This window comes from Engraulis encrasicolus, chromosome 22 (assembly GCF_034702125.1).
Source record: "Engraulis encrasicolus isolate BLACKSEA-1 chromosome 22, IST_EnEncr_1.0, whole genome shotgun sequence".
NCBI lineage: Eukaryota > Metazoa > Chordata > Actinopteri > Clupeiformes > Engraulidae > Engraulis > Engraulis encrasicolus.
The window spans coordinates 34,490,827-34,511,219 of record NC_085878.1 but is presented as its reverse complement, the minus strand read 5'-3'; the positions used below and the strand labels follow the sequence as shown (position 1 = coordinate 34,511,219).

Sequence of the window (20,393 nt, the reverse complement as noted above, 5' to 3'; positions counted from 1 at the left end):
TAACACCCCCAACCAACCCAACTCAACCCAACCCAACCCAATCACCCCCATCCCCTTGAGGGGGCTCCCCGCCCCCCACTCACTCACCCCGTGTCATGTCACTGGGGCAAGAAGATTTGCGCCCGGCACGGCAACACTTTGTGATGGTAGGGGTCGTGTCTAGTGTCATGTGTCATGTCGGACTTGACAACAGAGAGAGTTCCAATGCCTATGAAAGGTAATGGTACTCAACGCAGTGGTGATAGCTACAGGAGGTGGGGAGCATGCATCCCCTTTGGTCTGTTTTCTGAAGCAATACTGTTAGGTACAATGCTAGACCCACCACAGGTACCTTGCTTTAAGGCATTTCAGCTGTGCTTGGCAAGGTAGCAAGAGGTAAGGGTGGGATTCGAACCTGCAACGCTCTGACAGATCAACTCCCTAGCCATTAGGCCACTGCCAATGGCTGACTACAGTGGTCACAGCATCTTTTTAGACCATGGTTGCCCAGGTGACACCACAGAGTTCTAAAGCTCTACAAGGCTGCATGTGTATGTTAACCCCTTAGCACGGAGCCTATGTTATAGCCGTACTGTCATCAAATTTGTAATGACCATGTCTTAATCTGTTACTTTAAGGCTGTCTGTAATGTCATAGCACTGTTGTTATAATGTAGTTGAGTATTTTCTGCAGTAAGAGGCTACGTAGAATGCTAGATCCCACACTAACATCCCTAACACTAAATGTATGCATTGACGTGGCAGCAGGCATGTACACTAATGACTGGACGCGGGTGAAGAAACCACATACCTTCCAGGCTAGGGGTGTAAATCACAGCTTCCCTGATGATACGATACGATAACGATTTCTTAAGGCAGCGATTCGATTATTTACGATTCTTAACAATGCCCCACGAATCGATTCGATTTTATTTTTTTCCACTCTTAAGAATCCCCCACACTACGATACGATTCGATTAGATCGTCGGCCATAGAATCAATGCATTGATAAAAATATCGATTATTATTTACTAGTGGTGTGGATTGGCACTGCCCTCACGATACGATTCTATCACGATTCGGGAGTTAGCGATTCTATGCGATTCGATCTGATCCGATTCAATTCTACAATGCATTGCAATGCAATACATTTCTGCTGAAAGCAAAGCAAATGTTTCATCAGTCATGATGAGGCAATACAAGTTGTCAGATACTGAGCAAAAATGTATTGGCTGTTTTCTGGATCAGTCTGGATCAGTCTTGTAATGCTTTGAAGTACTTTTATTTAATTTAACATTCATTTGCTCCCGAAATATCCACGGAAGTAATTGAAACTTTAAAAAATTGCCGGATCGATTCTGGAACTTGCCGCATTGAATTGGATCGTCCATGCACCGCATTGGATCGCATCGTCGAATCGATCATTGTTGACACCACTATTATTTACCCCCCTATTCCAGACCCTGGACCCCTGCAAGCAGAAGTCTTCCATTAACCCATTCCATGGGCTAGTGTGCTGTCTATTCTGAATGCACTCCCTATCAATACAGTACCTATGTGTGAGGAGCCCGCGCAGCTGCACAATCCTTGTAGATAAACAAATCAGTTGACGTGAACCAGAGGGAGAACTAGCGGGTGAAAAGGTCCAGTGCTCTACAAATTATCCCCCTGATGAAAAGCAAGGCTATTTTCTATAATATTAGGACCTTCTTGATTCATCTTTTTTTTCTTCTTTGTTCTTCTTGGGGTGGAGGGAAGGGTGTACAGTTGGGGGGGCCTTCAAGGGGTGCTTGATGGAACAGGCCCTTTCTCTCTCTGTGTCTCTCTCTGTCTCTCTCTGTCTCTCTGTCTCTCTCTCTCTCTCTCTCTCTCTCTCTCTCTCTCTCTCTCTCTCTCTCTCTCTTCCCTCCCTAACATTCTTGCCAGATTTTGCAGCAGGGGAATGCTTACAACATCTGCACTGATAATGCATTGAGCCGAGACAGAGTCCTGCCTGCTTCTCTTCTCTTCTCTTCTCTTCTCTTCTCTTCTCTTCTCTTCTCTTCTCTTCTCTTCTCTTCTCTTCTCTTCTCTTCTCTTCTCTTCTCTTCTCCTCTCTTATCCTCTATTCTCTTCTCTTCTCCTCTCTTCTCTTCTGTTCTCCTCTCTTCTCTTCTCTTCTCTTCTCTTCTCTTCTCTTCTCTTCTCTTCTCTTCTCTTCTCTTCTCTTCTCTTCTCTTCTCTTCTCTTCTCTTCTCCTCGCCTAGGATTAAACAGCAACTCAGAGTACAAGTACAAGTGTCCTCAGAGAACCCCAGCCGGGCTCTGGAGAAAGACACTCCACACAGAGGGAGGGAGGAGGAGCGCTGTGAGGGGGGTGGGTGAGGGTGTGGGGGGTGGGTAGAGGAGCACTGGGAAGAGGTGGGTGCGGGTGTGTGGGTGGAGGGAGGTGGAGTAGCACTGGGAGAGAGGTGGGTGCGGGTGCGGGGGTTGGGGGAGGTGAAGCACTGGTGGGAGGTGGAGGAGCTCTGGGTGTGGGGGTGTGGTGGTGTGGGAGAGGGCTGGGTAGTCCAGAGGGACGGCGGGATTGGAATAGGGGGGCCGAGGGGAGAGAACTGGCAGTTATGAAGGTGTCATTATGATAACAACAGGCCCCTCTTTGTATAGCGTGGTGGTGCATACAGCACTCGACCACACGCACTCACAAACGAGCGTGCATACGCACACAAACACACACTCATACGCGTGCATGCACACACACTCTCACAGACAAGTGCGCGCACACACACACAAACGCACACACATACAGTACACACACATGTACGTGTGCGCACACACGTTTGTGCTGTATTTGATTCCACATTACAAGTTAATATCAACAGGAACCAAATGTGATGAATAATCCAACTATTTTGTCCAACAAAAACATCTTGTGTCTTGCATCACACACATACGCGCTCACACACAAACAGACACACGCACACACATGCACACACACATGCTTTGCAGGCTCATGCTCACATTCATGTGAAAGTTCACGCCATGAGTTCGGGCGGTGCATGAGCACTGGTGATGGGCTCTCACAGGGCAAAAAAATGTGCGATGTGCACAAAGGTTCAATAAACCTCTCATTGCCTGTTGGGTAACACATGCACTCACTCACACACACACACACACACATACACATGCTCTCTTTCACACACACACACATGCACTCACACCCACACACACACACACACACACACACACACACATGCACTCCTACAAACAAACACACAAAATGTCCTACTGAACCAAAGTCCAAATGGAAGTATTTTATTCCCAGACAAACTAGTTTAATTTATTTTCTATTTTCCTGCCAAGACATCATGATCCTGACTCTTGTGGTCTTTCAAATAAAAGCGAAATAATGTGGAGGATTTTGTAAAAAAAAAAAAAAAAAAAGATGTCACAATTAAATTTACGTTCAAAAGGTTTTTTTTCTGCTCTAAGTGTCAGGAATGGTGTTTGGCCTATTAAATAGTAACATTTCAGTGTTCCACAATTCCTGGCTTTGGACACATGTTTTCATACCACTCATTCACACACAAGTTTCCACGGAATTCATTCAACAGCACCTCAGCGCATGAATGTGCTGAGCACTGCAGTGTTGTCGGATACAAAACAGAGAACTCTGTGGGTGTGGGTGTTTGTGTGTGTGTGTGTGTGTGTGTGTGTGTGTGTGTGTGTGTGCATGTTTGTGTGTGTGTGTGTGTGTGTGTGTGTGTGTGTGTGTGTGTGTGTGTGTGTGTGTGTGTGTGTGTGTGTGTGTGTGTGTGTTATGTTATAGTAAGTGTTACGCCTGTGTTTTGAGAAGCGCTTACTGTACATTTGTGACCTAGAAATCACTGACCCAGAAATCCCTGGTCCAAAGAGTAGACAAACTTTAGGATGCTCCGACTGTTTTTTACCCATTGCCTCTTAATGGAAAACATATCACTTGACATACGTAAGCTGTTATGCAAAAGGTTCAGTGTATAGTGGCCCAGTTTTCGGAGTACAGTCTGTGCTCTAAACGCTGAGGGGGATGTTAAACAGGTGTAGGTATGTTTCATGTTTGAAACGTACATGTTTGCAAACATGCATGCAGGATGACACATCTCTCACTGAAATCATGCACACAAAACCCACAAAATATACAACAACCGCCCAAATTTTGCCTATCGTCGTCAAGAAAAGGTGGTAAAACATTATATAGACATCACAGCAGCCTGGTTGTCGAGGTTGTTTCAGGTCAGCAGTTTGGATGGGGGTAAAGGTCCACCACTCTTGACACGTCTGTATTTTTTCCGCCTGTAAAAAAAATGTTCTTTTTGCCTCACTGGCCAAGACCAAGGGCATTCACTCGGCTCGGTGTTGCCTTCTCTCTCATTCATTTGCCTTACCACTTGCTCTTAGAAAGACATTAACTTTCTAATCGATCTTTTTCCCTAGCCAGGAGCAGATAGCAAGGGTAACAAATAACCCTCCTAGGTCTTATCTGTACAGATAAGATGTGATGGAATGATTCCAAACAGAACACCTATGGCTTATTTTAGACCAGAACGGGAACGCGGGACGGGACGGAAGCAATTTTTAGTAGTCAGGCGTTAGCAGCGCGGGAGCCGCGCAGCATTTGGAAAATAGAACTCGGAATTTGGACAGCAGTGGCTGGCGGTGTCCCGTTGAAATGAATGGCAAAGTAGCAAACTGGCTTTGCCTGTGGGGGGGGTTTTGAACAGGACTGGTCGCGTTGGGCACTGACACCCACTCAGTGCTGCCAGTATGCCATAAAGCCTACAGACTTGAGCACTACTGACCCACACTATGGGTCTTGGCAGAGCTATGCAGGTCACTGTGTGGGATAGCAGCGGGGGGAAGGTGGCTGTGTGGAGGAATGCTGATCTCTCTTCTCTTTTTTTTCTTCCCCTCTCCCTCCCTCCCTGCCTCCCTCTCCTACCCTCTCCCTCCCTCCTTTATCCCCCCTCCCTCTATCTCTCTCTCTCTCTCTCTCCCTCTCTCCCTCTCTCTCTACCTCTCTCTATACCTCTCTCCCTCCATCAGGCTGTGACACGGGATTTGGCCACGCGGCGGCTAAGCGTCTTGACGCGCTGGGCTTCGAGGTGTTTGCCACGGTGCTGGACCTGGCGGGAGAGGGAGCTCGGGAGCTGATGCGCTGCTGCTCACCACGCCTCACGCTGCTGCGCGTCGACATCACCAGCGCACAGGACGTGCAACAGGCCCTGCTGGACACCAAGGCCAAGCTGGGCATGAGAGGTGAGAAACACACACATTGTACACACACATGCGAGCGTGCTCGCTCACACACATACACACAGACATACACACACACCAAGGCCAAGCTTGGCATGAGAGATGAGAAACACATGCATTCATATGCACAAACACACACACACACACACACACACATACACACACACACACACACACACACACACACACACACACACACACACACACACACACACACACACACACACACACACACACCAAGGCCAAGCTGGGCATGAGAGGGGAGAAACACACGCATACATACACACACACACACACACACACACACACACACACACACACACACACACACACACACACACACACACACACTCAGATGCCCTGCTAGACACCAAGGCCAAGCTGGGGATGAGGGGTGAGACACACATGCATACACACACACACACACACACCAAGGAAAAGCTGGGCATGAGAAGTGAGACACACACACATGCATACACACACACACACACACACACACACACACACACACACACACACACACACACACACACACACACACACACACACACACACACACACACACACACACACACACATGAATGTGCACAGTCATGCAATAAAGACATGCACCTATATAGCACACACGCCAAGGCCACAACAAGCTGTACATGAGAGGTGGGGCTCTCATACAGATATGAACGCACACAGAAATGCTAACACACACACACACATATACACACACACTGTAAATACTGTACATACCCCACACACACACACACAGAAATGCATACATACGTACACACATACAGTGCCCTCCACAATTATTGGCACCCCTGGTTGAGATGTGTTAAAAGCCTTAAAATAAATTCAGTGTTTATTGCAGAAGAATACTGTCACACTGAAAATTGTAGGAAAATGTAGCCTTCAACTCAAATGAATTGTAAGAAAATAAAAAAATCCCTGACTAAAAAATTATTATTTTTCATTAAATCACCTGTTCCACAATTATTGGCACCCTTAACAATTCCCAGGAAATAAATATAATTGAAGCATTTCTGTCATTTCTACAGTAGTTTACAAAGTTTACCAGAGTATGTAGGAACATTTAATTAGTAATTCATCACTTCCTGTTTCCCTGGGGTATAAATATGACGTGACACCGAGGCCATTTCTCTTATCCACTCTTAAACATGGGAAAGACAAAGGAACACAGCATACAAGTGAGGCAGATGTGCGTCGACCTTCACAGGTCAGGCAGAGGCTACAAGAAGATTGCCACGCAACTGCAGCTGCCCATATCCACTGTGAGAGGAATAATTAAGAAGTTCAAAACAACTGGAACAGTGGTAAACAAGCCTGGACGAGGACCCAAGTTTATTTTGCCACCACGCACAGTGAGGAGGATGGTAAGAGAAATCAGCAAAAGATCTCCAAAGCTCACTGTTACAGAATTACAACAAATGGTAGCATCCTGGGGTCACAAAGTCTCCAAATCAACCATCAGGCGCTGTCTACACGCCAACAAGCTGTTTGGGAGGCATGCACGGAGAAAACCTTTCCTCACTCACAATCATAAACGCAAGCGTCTGGAGTTCGCCAAGCGGTATTGGGGCTTCAACTGGGACCGTGTGCTTTGGTCAGATGAGACCAAGATTGAGCTTTTTGGCAAAAAACACTCTAAGTGGGTCTGGCGTACCACGAAAGATGCGCATGCTGAAAAGCACCTCATACCCACTGTGAAGTATGGGGGTGGGTCAGTGATGCTGTGGGGCTGTTTCGCTTCCAAAGGCCCTGGGAAACTTGTTAGGGTGCATGGCATCATGAATGCTTTGAAATACCAGGACATTTTAAATCAAAATCTGTTGCCCTCTGCCCGAAAGCTGAAGATGGGTCGTCACTGGGTCTTTCAGCAAGACAATGACCCTAAACATATGGCCAAATCTACACAGAAATGGTTCACCAGACACAAAATCAAGCTCCTCCCATGGCCATCTCAGTCCCCAGACCTCAACCCCATTGAGAACCTGTGGGGTGAGCTGAAGAGGAGAGTACAGAGGAGAGGACCCAGGTCTCTGGATGATTTAGAGAGATTCTGCAAAGAGGAATGGCTGAAGATCCCTCTTTCTGTCTTTTCCCATCTTGTGAAACATTATAGGAGAAGATTAGGTGCTGTTTTGTTGGCAAAAGGGGGTTGTACAAAATATTAATACCAGGGGTGCTAATAATTGTGACACACATTATTTGATGTCAAATAATTTTTTCTTTATGTGGGATTTTTTCCCCACTGAATAAATGCACTTGTATTGAAGGTTGGATTTTTCTCTTTTTTTCCATTAAGGTCCCATATTATTTAGAAAAAAAATAAAATAATTGGAAGCTAAAAAACACATCTCAACCAGGGGTGCCAATAATTATGGAGGGCACTGTACCTCCCCACCCCACACACGCACAGAAACGCATACATACGTACTGTTCATACGCACACAGAAGGACATCTGACTTGTGCATACACATGCATACACAGACACATGCCTACATACTACCTTGCATACGTACACACACAAGGATACAGGTCTGCCTTGTACGCATGCACATGTGCAAGCATGCGTACACTTGTACGCACACAAACAAATAAGCCCACACAAACACCGGGACACAATTGGAAACATGAGCACACACAAAACCCCATCATCTCGAATGCTATACACAAGTGCACATATTTGTTTTGACATTCGTGACGAAAGCACACACAAACAAATAAACAGACGCTTTTTATGTTTTTCTGCCCTCCGTCAGACTTGCATACACACAAACACACAAACAAACTTCCTTTCTATGCTTCTCTCTGTCTCTCCCTCTCTTTCCTAGAGACTCTCTCTCTCTCTCTCTCTCTCCCTCTCTCTCTCTCTCTCTCCCTCTCTCTCACGCGCACACACACACACACACACACACTCTAACACACTGAAATGGACAAACTCTTTAATCATTCATCATTCGGTTAATTTCTCACTCACACACATGCACACCCACACACACATACACACACATACACACACACACACACACACACACACACACACACACACACACACACACACACACACACACACACACACATACACACAGAAAATTAATCAACACATCAACACCACTCAAGCTGAAAATCCCCAGTGCAGAGGTTTGGAATGTATCGTATTCATAACCTCGTTTTTCTTTTAGGTAATTTCCCCCCCAGGGCCCCTGCTAAGGTTTTGGAAGCCCTAAGAATAACTGCTCAGGAGCCCCCCCTCATAATTAAATAATGATAATAATAATCTACTAACTAATAAATGTATGTTTTGTAATATATAATATAATTCAATGTATCAATTCAATGTATTCAATGTTTTTTTAGTCAATCTCAATTTAAGAGGCCCCAATTCTGGGGGCAAAGTTGTTGGTGCCCCAAGCACTGGTTGGTGCCCCAAGCATTGGTTGGGGCCCTAAGCACCCTGCGTACTATGCTTATGTCTTTGCGGCGGCCCTGCTCCCCCCTTTTATGATAGCTCCAAAGTGCAAGTTTAAACACCCAAAACATGAAGCGCACAGTAACAGGCTAAGGAACAGCTGTGCTCTCCAGCACAAATAAGGCAAATCCTTGTGGTGGGGCAGGCTGTTTACTTTTAGGAGTCACCTAAGGATACAGTGAGCCGGATGGACTATTAGTAGTGCAGCGTGTGCTGGAAGGTCATTCGCACACTCGTGTGTGTATGTGTGTGTGTGTGTGAGTGTAAGTGTGAGTGTGAGAGAGAACAAGCGAAATAGAGAGAGACAGATTTTGTGTGTGTGTGTGTGTGTGTGTGTGTGTGTGTGTGTGTGTGTGTGTGTGTGTGTGTGTGTGTGTCTGTGTGTCTGTGTGTGTGTCTGTGTGTGTGTCTGTGTGTGTGTGTGTGTGTGTGTGTGTGTGTGTGTGTGTGTGTGTGTGTCTCTGTGTGTGTGTGGCTGTGACTGTGAGCCAGTGTGTGTGTCTGAGTGTGATTGAGTAAGTGAGTGTGAGTATGTGTGGCTTGGCGGACGGTCAAGTGGCTTTATTTTGAAACAGCATGCTCAACGAAGCCAGGTGCCAAACAAATGAATAGAGAGCAGGAGGTAGAGGGGAAAAAACCTATATTTTAATAGTGGGATTCAAATGAGGACAAAAGGCAAGGCTTTTTTTAGTCGGGCACAGGCGCCTGTCTCTGTTTGCCCAAACTCACCCATTCTTCTTGTGTCAGCACTGCAACCACCACCAGGCAAACGTAGGCTTGCAGTGCTGGTGAGCAGTGTTGTTTTTCACGGATCATAAACACAGCACTAATTGCCATACACACACACACACACACACACACACACACACACACACACACACACACACACACACACACACACACACACACACACACACACACACACACACACACACACACACACACACACACAGGCTTTAATCTCTCCCAAACCCCAACCTGTGGTCAATGAGCCGCAGGATAGCAAGCCTGGAGATACTGGGTTGGGAACTCCCGCACCTTTCCCCCATAACCCCTTTGGGTATATGGAGCGTAGAGTTCCCGGGCAGCTGGGATGATGGAACGCCAGAGGGCCTGCTGCCTCTCTGGCAACGCTGGAGCACCACAGTACAGACCAGAGATTCTTTAAGTATATAGAGATATGCCAATGTAATAGGTTGCTATGGGCACCTAACATGACCAGGTTCCGGTCTTCCTAAAGGGGCGTGACATAATACTAGCATTGAATAGAACAGTCCTTAGGTCTGCCTAGGTCTGCCTAAAGGGGGATTTCCCCCCCCTCCCCCTTGCAATAATAGAACCTGGAAACAATGGGCCAATGGAACCTCTCTCTCTCTCTACTCTCTCTGGTACAGACGCTTTAAGCCTCTTTAGCGGCCTGCCTGCCTCTTCAGCAACTGGAAATAAAGTGCGACAAATATTACACAGTGCAACTTTAAGCCTCTTTAGCGACCTGTGGAAATAGCACCTGCTTTAGGTTATGCTATGTGTGTTGGAAAGGCACAAGAGGGCCCGTAATTAAGAACTCAGATGAGAGCGCCGCAGGACCACGTCTGGCAGGTTTACAGGCCGAGGGCCTTTGTGCCCTCCAACACAGCCGCGATACGATCTGACATTTCCAATGTGGTACTTATTACGCTGACAGCTTAAGGAGCCGCTTGACAGCCCCTGGTCGAGAAATTCAATAAAGGAGGGAGGGGTGGTGGGGGTTTGGAGGAGGAAGGGACTTAAAACCGTACGAGGAACCTGGGGAACGACATACGAAAGTACGCAGAAATGACCGCATGCTTACCAGCAGACGCTCTTGCGTAACAGAACTCTGTCCTGCCCCTCCCTTTCATCCTGACCTCTCATGTTGCTGGTGGACAAAACATTTCCCCGAAGCGAAAAGACACAAAATTCTGGAAGAACTGGTAGCGTTTTTCTAATTCACCAACCTAAACAAGCATGTCAACAGAACCACATTTTAATCCTCACTCCCCTATCAGATGTTTGGAGGAATGCAGTTCATGCTGTTCCATTGCTCTGCTCTCCTCCTCTCCTCTCCTCTCCTCTCCTCTCCGCTCCTCTCCTCTCCTCTCCTCTCCTCTACTCTCTTCTCCTCTCCACTTCTCTCCCCTACTCTATTCTCCTCTCTTCTCTTCTCTTCTCTTCTCTTCTCTTCTCTTCTCTTCTCCTCTGTTTCTGCTTCTGCTTCGTCTTCATCTGACCCCCTGCCTGAGGAAATGACTAAACTCAGGGCTGATCTGCCCTAATGTCCAGTCAGGGCCCATGTCTCTGCTAGCTAGAACACCTCCATCACGAGGCAGGTCCGCTGACGTAGGAGATGACATGGGAAGTGGACAGGACTGACGTAGGCCGTCTGCAAACACCATTGAAGAGCGTGTCCATGTTTGTGGACACACATGTGAAAAATGCCGAGACATGGACGCACGTCACTCACTAAGACTTGAGAGTGCTATGCTAACCTGATCCATTAGAGTGGTAATATAATATAAGCGGCTGCGGGTCGAGATCTTAATGTCAAATGCTTAACGAAAGCAAATTCCTGTGTATACACTACAGTCTCCCAGGAGGGTGGTATTTAAAGTCATTTAGTCAGGGCAAAAGAGATAACAACTCTGTCTGCTCTAGGCTTCAGCCACGTTGGCTACGCACATCCGCATGTGATGCTTGAAAGCAATTGCAAGCGTAGACGGATGGTGTTAAATTAGACGTGATTTTTACTGAATGGCAAAAGCCCTTTAGCCTCGTAAGTTCATTAGCTTATTGGAATCCAGTACATGAATCCAGTACATACAGTATTTTCTGTCTTTGTTTACATGAACATTCCGTCTGCATCAAAGGGTTTAAAGTCGTTAAGCCGTAGCAGTTAAAGTACTGTAAATACAGTAAGGTCGTCATAAAAAATTACAATGTTTAACTTCATGACCATCTGTGTCGTAAACACTAGCGGCCTAGCCAGCAGCTCCTCATTTTACACAGTCCAAATGGAGGGTCAAAACACGATTTGGGAACATGAAACTGGCCAGTATTCCCGTCTTACAAGGGCTTAAGGTAGTTTCTCCTTTCAAGCACATTTATTGCCTACAGAGCACTGGTTTATAGCCTTCCTCTTCCCCTAGGTTTATAGTCTGTAGCCATCACACTAGTTAGATATACATCAAGTATATTATTTGTTCCTTAGAGGTTATGGACATGCTCATACACAGTACAATTTGCTGTGGGCCCAACCGTGGCTCTAGTGCTGGCCCAGGTCATTTGCCGACCCTTCCACGTCTCTCCCTCCCACACACACAGTTGATGCTGCCTCTGTTTTGTTTCCCACTTTCACATATTTTCTGGGGTTGCTAAACAGTTATATTACAGTTTTGCTGCTATATTACAAACATTTTTGTTACTTTTGTTACTGCTACTTGTCTTACATGTATTTTGATTGACAGTTCCCTGCAAAGAGTTCACCATCTTACTGGGCATTGACATTTGTTGTGTGGGTTTCTCTGCTTGGGTTGAGATTTTTGAGCCCAACCTTTGCACCACTGGTAGATAACAAGGATACCGCGCTCCATTATAGTTTGCAGTCCTTAGTTTTATTGAGAGTGTAATCAAAATATTTAAGCAGAATGACTACAAACCCTTTTTTACTACAGAAGCACCTGACATCATGAACACAATCTATAAATCTTCCTCCTTCCGCTCACTGTCTCTGGCTCTCTGTCTTGCTTCCTGCCTTTATGTCTGTCTTTCTGTGTTCTCGTCTGTCTCTTTGTCTGTCTGTGTTCTCATCTGTCTGTGGTCCTGTCTGTCTGTCTGTCTGTCTGTCTGTCTGTGTTCATGTCTATCTGTCTGTCTGTGTTCACGTCTATCTGTCTGTCTCCATGTTCTCATCTGTCTGTCTCCATTGCTTCTTCTTTTTTTGTGTTCTCTCCTCTCTCACCTTATTGGTCCTTGATCTCACACCATCATCTCTGGGAGCCTCCAGATGTCCATAAACAATTTGCTCATTGGGAAACATGTTGGATGGATTACTTAGGTTTTGTGTGTATGTGTGTAAGAGAGAGAGAGAGAGGGAGGGAGGGAGCAGTGTGTGTGTGTGTGTGTGTGTGTGTGTGTGTGTGTGTGTGTGTGTGTGTGTGTGTGTGTGTGTGTGTGTGTGTGTGTGTGTGTGTGTGTGTGTGTGTGTGTGTGTGTGTGTGTGTGTGTGTGTGTGTTCTCTGACATCAAGAGAGCACTCAGAAACTCATGCACGTGGTTGTGCAATGCTGGACATGGCTCTCTGAGCACGGCAAGCTGCGGCCGTTAGTGGAACATCTGGGGCTGGTGGTGGGGTTGATGGGGGCACGTGAGGCCAAGACGTCCAGATATCACTCTGCTATTTAATTCCTTCTTTCATCACCCATATCATCCATCCAGTAGAGTACATGCACTTTTCACTGGGGGCGTTAAGCCAGCCTGCCCCTATTGACATTAGTTTTAAAATGTGTGGGAGAAAAAGAGAGCCCCTTTGTGGTCAGTAGATGAAAGTGTCTGACATAGAGTGCGTTTAATATGCAGTTCAGTATCCCGAATATGAGGCATATCCCTGTTATGATCATATTCGTGATAAGGTGTTTATATGAGCACAAAGTGTTACATCCCAGTCTACATTCTTGGCTGTTATAGAATTCTCTTCAAATGCGTGTAGCCTGGATACCAGCAACAGCGTTCTATGGGAAGCCCCTGTATTCGGGATAAAGTGTTTACATGCGTCAGAATCATGACTTCTGTCGGAATACTCCACCTAGCATATCCCGATTTCTCAGTATCCCAAATAAGGGCTTATTCAGGATACTGAAGTCTGGAAAAGGTGTTTATCTGCTCAAACGCAAATTTGGGATCATATTAGGGATACTGAACTGCATGTAAACGCACTCATAGTGTAATGTGTCAGCATTGAGAGCATGTCTAGAGCCTGTTTTACATACTGATAAGTATCAGCATTGAGGTGATTCCATAGTCTGTGGGGTTGTGGAAACAAAACAAAAATACTACTTGTGTTTTGAAACTCTGCCAAAGCTATAGCATTATTTAGGGTTGTCAGGACTAGGGGCACCTGCACTACCATGAGTGCCACAAACCGTTGGCTTGAAAGCGAAAATCGACAACATTCACCTCTTGTGTAAATGTTGTGCACTGTAAAAATGTCAAAGTTGCTCAAAGAACCATCCGTTGCCACTGTTAGGGAGCTCAAAGGTTCTCTGAGGGACCTACAATTCTGGAAAGACAGCCGAGAGGTTTAGGGTTTCTGTGGCAAACAGGTGAACCCTAAAGTTCCGGAACCTTTGGACACTTTCTCTGTTTCTCTGTTCTCTGTGGAACCTTCGAGAAAACCTTGGGGTTCTTCAGAGATTTGATTTTGTCATTTATATATTCTTCTGAGAATTTTTACAGGTTCCCTCACAAGTGGAAGTTTCTTTGGGGAACTATTCCAGTGTATGGGAAAATATTCCAGTGTGTGGTGCAACTGAAATGTGGACGAGAGGTCATGGCTGTCCCAATGGCTGATCGGCTCTGCTTTTGTGCACTTGTTTTCCGCTGTAGGTCTGTGGGGTTTGGTGAACAACGCTGGGATGTGCTACAACTTTGGCGACGCCGAACTCTCCCTCATGTCCAACTACCGCAGCTGCATGGAGCTGAACTTCTTCGGGACGCTGAGCGTGACCAAGGCCTTCCTACCGCTGATACGCCAAGCCAAAGGCAGGATAGTCACCATCTCCAGCCCCTCAGGTATGTACAGTACTACACAGCTCAGCAACATCACTCTCAAAGACTCAAACACTTTGTGGAAATGTTCAGTTGTACATGTATTATCACACTAGCCTGGCTGGTTTTACCACCAGACCACATTAATTAGTTCGTAATTCATTTTTGGTCTGGATCCTCAATGCCCTGGATCGCTTAGGTGGGAGGAGTGAGCTCTGGTTTGAAATGAGTGGTGACCAATCACTGACAGTTGACATTCATCACGTATGTTATTATGCATCCAAGTGCATTCGCTTATTGGCCGGCCGCCTGGAGGAAGAGTAAAGCGTAGCTCCCAGAGAAGCATAGTCAGACCATTTGTGAATTCTGAAATAATTCAAAATGAATGGTCTGACCTGTCAGAATATTATCACACAGTAAATTGTGCAGTGTCAAGGCAGCACATCATAAAATGGATTTCATTAAATGCTTGCACACCCTGTTTGTGCAGATGTGCTGACTGCCCTTTAACTTGTCCCGAGAAAAGAAGATGTATCATTTGAATTGAGCAACATCATGCAACAGCACCCAGCGTACTCTTATGTATGAAGTGATCTATTTGTCTCCGTTAGGAAGCAATATATCATGGAAATGAAAGAGTAACTAAATACAGAGAAAAGCATCATAAAACAAAATTAGTGCTTTGCTCTAAACAGCGCTGTAGCGAGAGCTGATCTTTTATTCAGCCCGGAGGTGTTTATACAGCTCTCATCATCTGTTTTTGGCAACAGGCCCTCGTGTGTTAGTCCCTCCTCTGTAAACGCATGAAAAGCGGTTCAAAGAAAATCACACCGCTTCACGGGAAGCGAGTTTATCTCGCAGGGACCTGTATTTTTTTAAGGATCATTTTAACTCTTCAATTCACATTTTTGTTATTTGCTCAGAGCTGTAAAATCCTTGTCAGCCGATGGAGCGTGAACGGTGAGCAAGAGACGCTTTTTTTTGTTCCGCGTCGCCCGAGGTGAAAACCGCACGTTTATAAACAGTCGCAATCTGCAATTAACCCCAGCAACTTCGGTGGCTTTCCCCGTCCCTCCCCTCCCCTACTAGAAAACACACAAAAAAAAAACAACAAAACGAGAGAAAGGAAAGAAAGGAATTAAAAAAAAAAAACAGAGGGAGGACTTGCCTTGGCACCCTTCCCATTTCCTCGTGGCCCCTGCTTTACTACTGCCTTGTCTTCGGTGCCAAGGCGGGCCGCAACCCCTCTCTATAACAAGGGGGCCTTATTAAGCCTTTTGGAACTCTTTCTCGTGCTCGGAGCACTCGCTCAGCACTGCCAATTCTTTACGGTGGCATGGAGATTCCTGCACTTGTTACACACTTTTTTTTATTATTATTATAACAGCGATTAGTTTTATGGCCGCCGTGGCAGTCGGTTCTCAATGTTCCGTTGTTAGCTTTTCCAGCGAAGCGTTGTGCAGCACGTTGAAGCATATGTGCGTGGCAGAATTCCAGGCGGCAGACACAAAAAGGGCACACTGGTGAACAAGCTGTTGATCAGCAGCACCAGTCGCACTCAGATTCTTCAGATTTGTCTGCTGCTCATTGGACACATTCACGTCCCTTATAGCGCACTACAGATTTTATCAAGCCGAGCATTATGCCGCAACACACCGTAAGAACGTCCATATTTGTCGACGTCTGTGTTATTCTCAGGCCAGGACATGCATGCCCAAGTTAATGAACATAACTCAGAATACTCGGAATAGCGGAGTATATCCAAACCCTAGCACAAAACATTTTAATCGGCATTGTTGCCTACAGTCATACTTAAGGCTCTCGGTAATGTCTTAGCAATATTGTTATGATGTAGTCCCGGGGGGAAATTAAGGAAATCAATTAAACCTCTGCGAATGAAATTACTACGAGGACATGGGTAAGACCAGGCCACTGTTGAAGGAGCAGCCCAAAAGGAGCATCACATCTCACTTTGCACAATAAAGACATAAGGTGGCAATAACTTTATACAGTAGCTCATTTCCTTTTTATTGTCTCCGATATGCCCCCATAAACAACCCATGAACTGGCCAGGGGATGACTTGCTAAAATAGTTCTTCTGTGCGCGTGTGTGTGTGTGTGTGTGTGTGTGTGTGTGTGTGTGTGTGTGTGTGTGTGTGTGTGTGTGTGTGTGTGTGTGTGTGTGTGTGTGTGTGTGTGTGTGTGTCAAGTCAAGTGTACTTTATTGTCAAAAATCTATGTAACAGGGTTAGCACAGAAGTTTGAAATTGCGTTTGACTAGTCTCCAATGTGCAGTTTAACTAAAACATTAGACATTGACCGTGTGTGTGTCTATGTGTGTGTGTGTGTGTGTGTGTCACCCACAGGAGATCAGCCATTCCCCTGTTTAGCAGCCTACGGTGCATCAAAGGCGGCCCTCAACCTCTTCACCAACACCCTGAGGCACGAGCTGGAGCCCTGGGGAGTCAAGGTGTCCACCATCCTCCCAGCTGCCTTCCGCACAGGTGAGATTCACGATTGGTTTTAAGATTCAAGATTAGTTTTATTTGTTACAAAGCTGCTGCAACATACAACACATAACCCATAACAAAAACAAACACAAAAACAAAAAGTACCCATAACAAAAGAAAGACTCAGTAAATAGGCCTATTCAACGTGCAGTACTGAAGTGCATAATGAGTAAATTCATACATAGCATTACTAGACAGAAGTCAGTTGGCGGCTTGAGTTCAATAATTTAATAGACATGGGGATGAAAGAAAATGTATACGGTACCTATTCAGAAACCTTTTTTTACTTTTAACTGGGACTCTATATCGCCTGCCAGACGTTCATACACAATTAGCACTGTGCGATCTGGTTCTTGATTGTGATTGGCTGATAGCCGTTGTAAATCAGGCCTAAACACACACCATTCGTCTAATTTGGTGCAGTTGGGGTAGGAAAATACAGGAAGAGCACATCTTGGCATGATCTGTGGTTGGGGTATCAGTGTGATTGCAAAGATGTTTCATTCCTGCTGTGTTTATCTCCCCTCGCTGAGTTTTTATAGCAAAGTGTGTGTCTGGCACTGGTGTCTGGTGTGTCCACCATAAATTATTACTTAAATGCTGGCAACCAGGTGCTAAGCGGATTAAAGGCCTTCAAGGTGTCCCGATATCAAGGGAAAAATGGACTTGGCAGAAGCGAACAGCCCTTCGGCTGTGCCATCAGGCTGTTAGAACACTTCTGCCTCGTGCATTATTTCCCTCGATTTCGCAAAACTCGTCGTCAAGAAAAGAGCAGATATAAGGTAGATTTACTTCATTGAAAACATATTGGCCATGGCCACAGGTCCACAGCCCTAGAAAGCAGAGGCACTGTGGTGGAATGTGAAGGTGTTTCTTCAACAACCTATTGGCCTTCAAAGCCGGAAAACACTCCAATCAATCTTAAAAGGTGACAGGTTCATGCAGAAATCTTACAGTAAGACAAAGGCCAAAAGGAGGTGTTGCATGTTGCTGGCAACCACACATTTTTCAGTGACTGGTGCAATTAAGTGAAAGCAATGTGTTTTTTTGTGCAACGTGTGTGTGTACCCCCTGAGAAGCATAGCTGCAGTCGCAAAGACAGTGCGAGTAAAACATTCTCGATACAACACTACTAGCCACAAGGACAACCTGATCATACACTTGCAAAAAGGGGGGGGGAAATGGAACAAAGAGTTCCGAGGCATTCTTGGAAGGACGGGTAATTCTGTGCAGCCCTTTTAACCCGAGTTGTTTACATCCTGGAGGGATGAAAATGTCTTTCCCCTTGAGTAGGTTTTCATCCATATGAGTGTATTATATTAGAGGACTCAGTGAGGGCCAAGAGCTCCTGAGGGGATTATAGCATGAATGTCAAGAATAAAGTGTGCCCAGATCTGTTTACTTTCCCCAGTGCTCAAGCCAGTCTGTCATCCCCCGTTCAGTCCTCTCTTTTCTCTTTTCCACTGCCGTTTTTCTGGTAGGCCTACAGCTCGACAAGGCGCAACTTCGGGCCTCGGCTGCCGCTTTTTACTCTTCGATTGGGCAAGACACAGCTCAACAATCGAAATGCAAAAAGTGGCGGCCGAGTCTCCGTGTGTCGAGCGGTAGGCCTACCAGAAAACTGGCAGTGGAAAAGAGCCTTTTGTTGGCCGTGCGCCGCTGACGTTGGGCCACGCGTCCCGTCCCGCACTTAACACATGCATTAGTTACGGCCCTGTTTTGCTGCCAGCGTGTGTATATACAAGTGTGAACGTGATGTTTTATGGAATTATGTGTGCCCACTGGTTTTGGCACATGAAAGTCTGTGTGTGGGTTTGTAGGGGTTTGTGTGTGTGTTTTTTTCTAATATGTGATTTTCTTCTGTGTGTGTGCATTCTCTTTTCTTCTTTTCTTTTCTCTTCTCTTCTCTTCTCCTCTCTTCTCCTCTTCTCTTCTTTTCTCCTTTCTTCTCTTCTTTTTTTCCTCTTCTCTTCTCTTCTCTTCTCTTGTCTTCTCTTCTCTTCTCTTCCCTCCTCCTAGGGTTAAACAGCAACTCAGAGTACTGGGAGAAGCAGTACAAGCTCCTGATCCAGAACATCTCCCCGAGCCTGCTGGAGGAGTACGGTGAGGACTACATGCGCGAGACCAAGGACCTGTTCCTGAGCTACAGCACGACGGCCCTGCGCGACCTCAGCCCCGTCATCAACACCATCCAGGAGGCGCTGGTGTCGCCGCATCCGCAGTCGCGCTACTACGCGGGGCCCGGCGTGGGCCTCATGTACCTCATCAACACCTACCTGCCCAGCTGCCTCAGCGACAAGTTCCTGCAGAAACTCTTCATCAAGAAGCAGATCATGCCCCGGCTGTTGCGCAAGGAGAGCACGCTGGACGGCAAGCTGCACAGTCTCAACAACAACAACAACAACAACAACATCAGCAGTATGAACAATAATAATCTCATCGTCACACGGCAAAAGTGACACTTAAGCCGTTAAAACTTTAAAAGTTATAGGACCACTAATGTAATACACTCTTTGTTATGACTTTTTTTCTTAGCATTTTTTTGTCTATATTGTGCATTTGTATCCTTTATCTTGTATTTTTTTAATATTATTTTGCCATCTTGGAAGGGATCATTGAATTGCACCAAAAAATAGTACACAACACACCTGCAGTTGATAAAACGTTGAGCACATTGTAATATGTACCACCACAGGTGGTGTAATCTACTGTAGGACTCCAAATGAGATGAAATGAAGCCCTGGGCTTAGTGCCCGTCTTCTCAACGCTAGAGACTGCAAACAAGAATGTTTTCAACCCAAGAAAGAGAACGTCCCCCAAGTAAAGAACGAGATAACACATACAGACTTGATGTGCCTTGGCTGTTTCAGACGTGCTTTTGTGAAGCATGATTCTCGTAGGCAAATGATTAGGTGTTAATATTATATACTTTATGCCTTCTCACAGTCGCCATTAAGTGTGTTTCAGCGTCCGCAGTGTAAGAACATTCTTACAGTACGTTCGCTGCCAGACCCGTTGATCCACGCTGAAGAAGAAATCTCAGATTTCCAAGTTTATGAGACCAACAGATGTGCTTTAGATGCAAGGACCCAATACTTAAATGTTGGATTTGACCTTTTATTGATATTTTTTGTCAGTGATTTTTTTTGTTTGTTTATTTGTTTCATTTTGTTTGTTTGTTTTTTGTTTACATGCTTGTTTTTTCCATACTACTACATAATTCTATAAATTTGAATATTTATGCCAGTCATCCTTATGAAATCATGTAAACTGTGAAATTTGTACAAAAATACAAAAAGAAGAAAAAAATATAAATTGTTCATGCTGTTCATTCTTAGATGCTATTAAAGTTGAGTTTTTACAAA

General features: G+C 45.5%; 1 protein-coding gene across 1 annotated transcript in view; it reads left to right on the top strand.

Moving 5' to 3' along the window:
* The window catches only part of hsd11b2 (hydroxysteroid (11-beta) dehydrogenase 2), a 30,610-nt gene extending 10,217 nt beyond the window's left edge, over positions 1 to 20,393 (top strand). The window contains exons 2-5 of the mRNA XM_063188625.1: positions 5,040 to 5,252; positions 14,357 to 14,542; positions 16,885 to 17,022; positions 19,048 to 20,393. Of these exons, the coding sequence (XP_063044695.1) occupies positions 5,040 to 5,252; positions 14,357 to 14,542; positions 16,885 to 17,022; positions 19,048 to 19,487 (977 nt within the window). The 3' untranslated portion in view covers positions 19,488 to 20,393. The remainder of the gene's footprint in view (positions 1 to 5,039; positions 5,253 to 14,356; positions 14,543 to 16,884; positions 17,023 to 19,047) is intronic.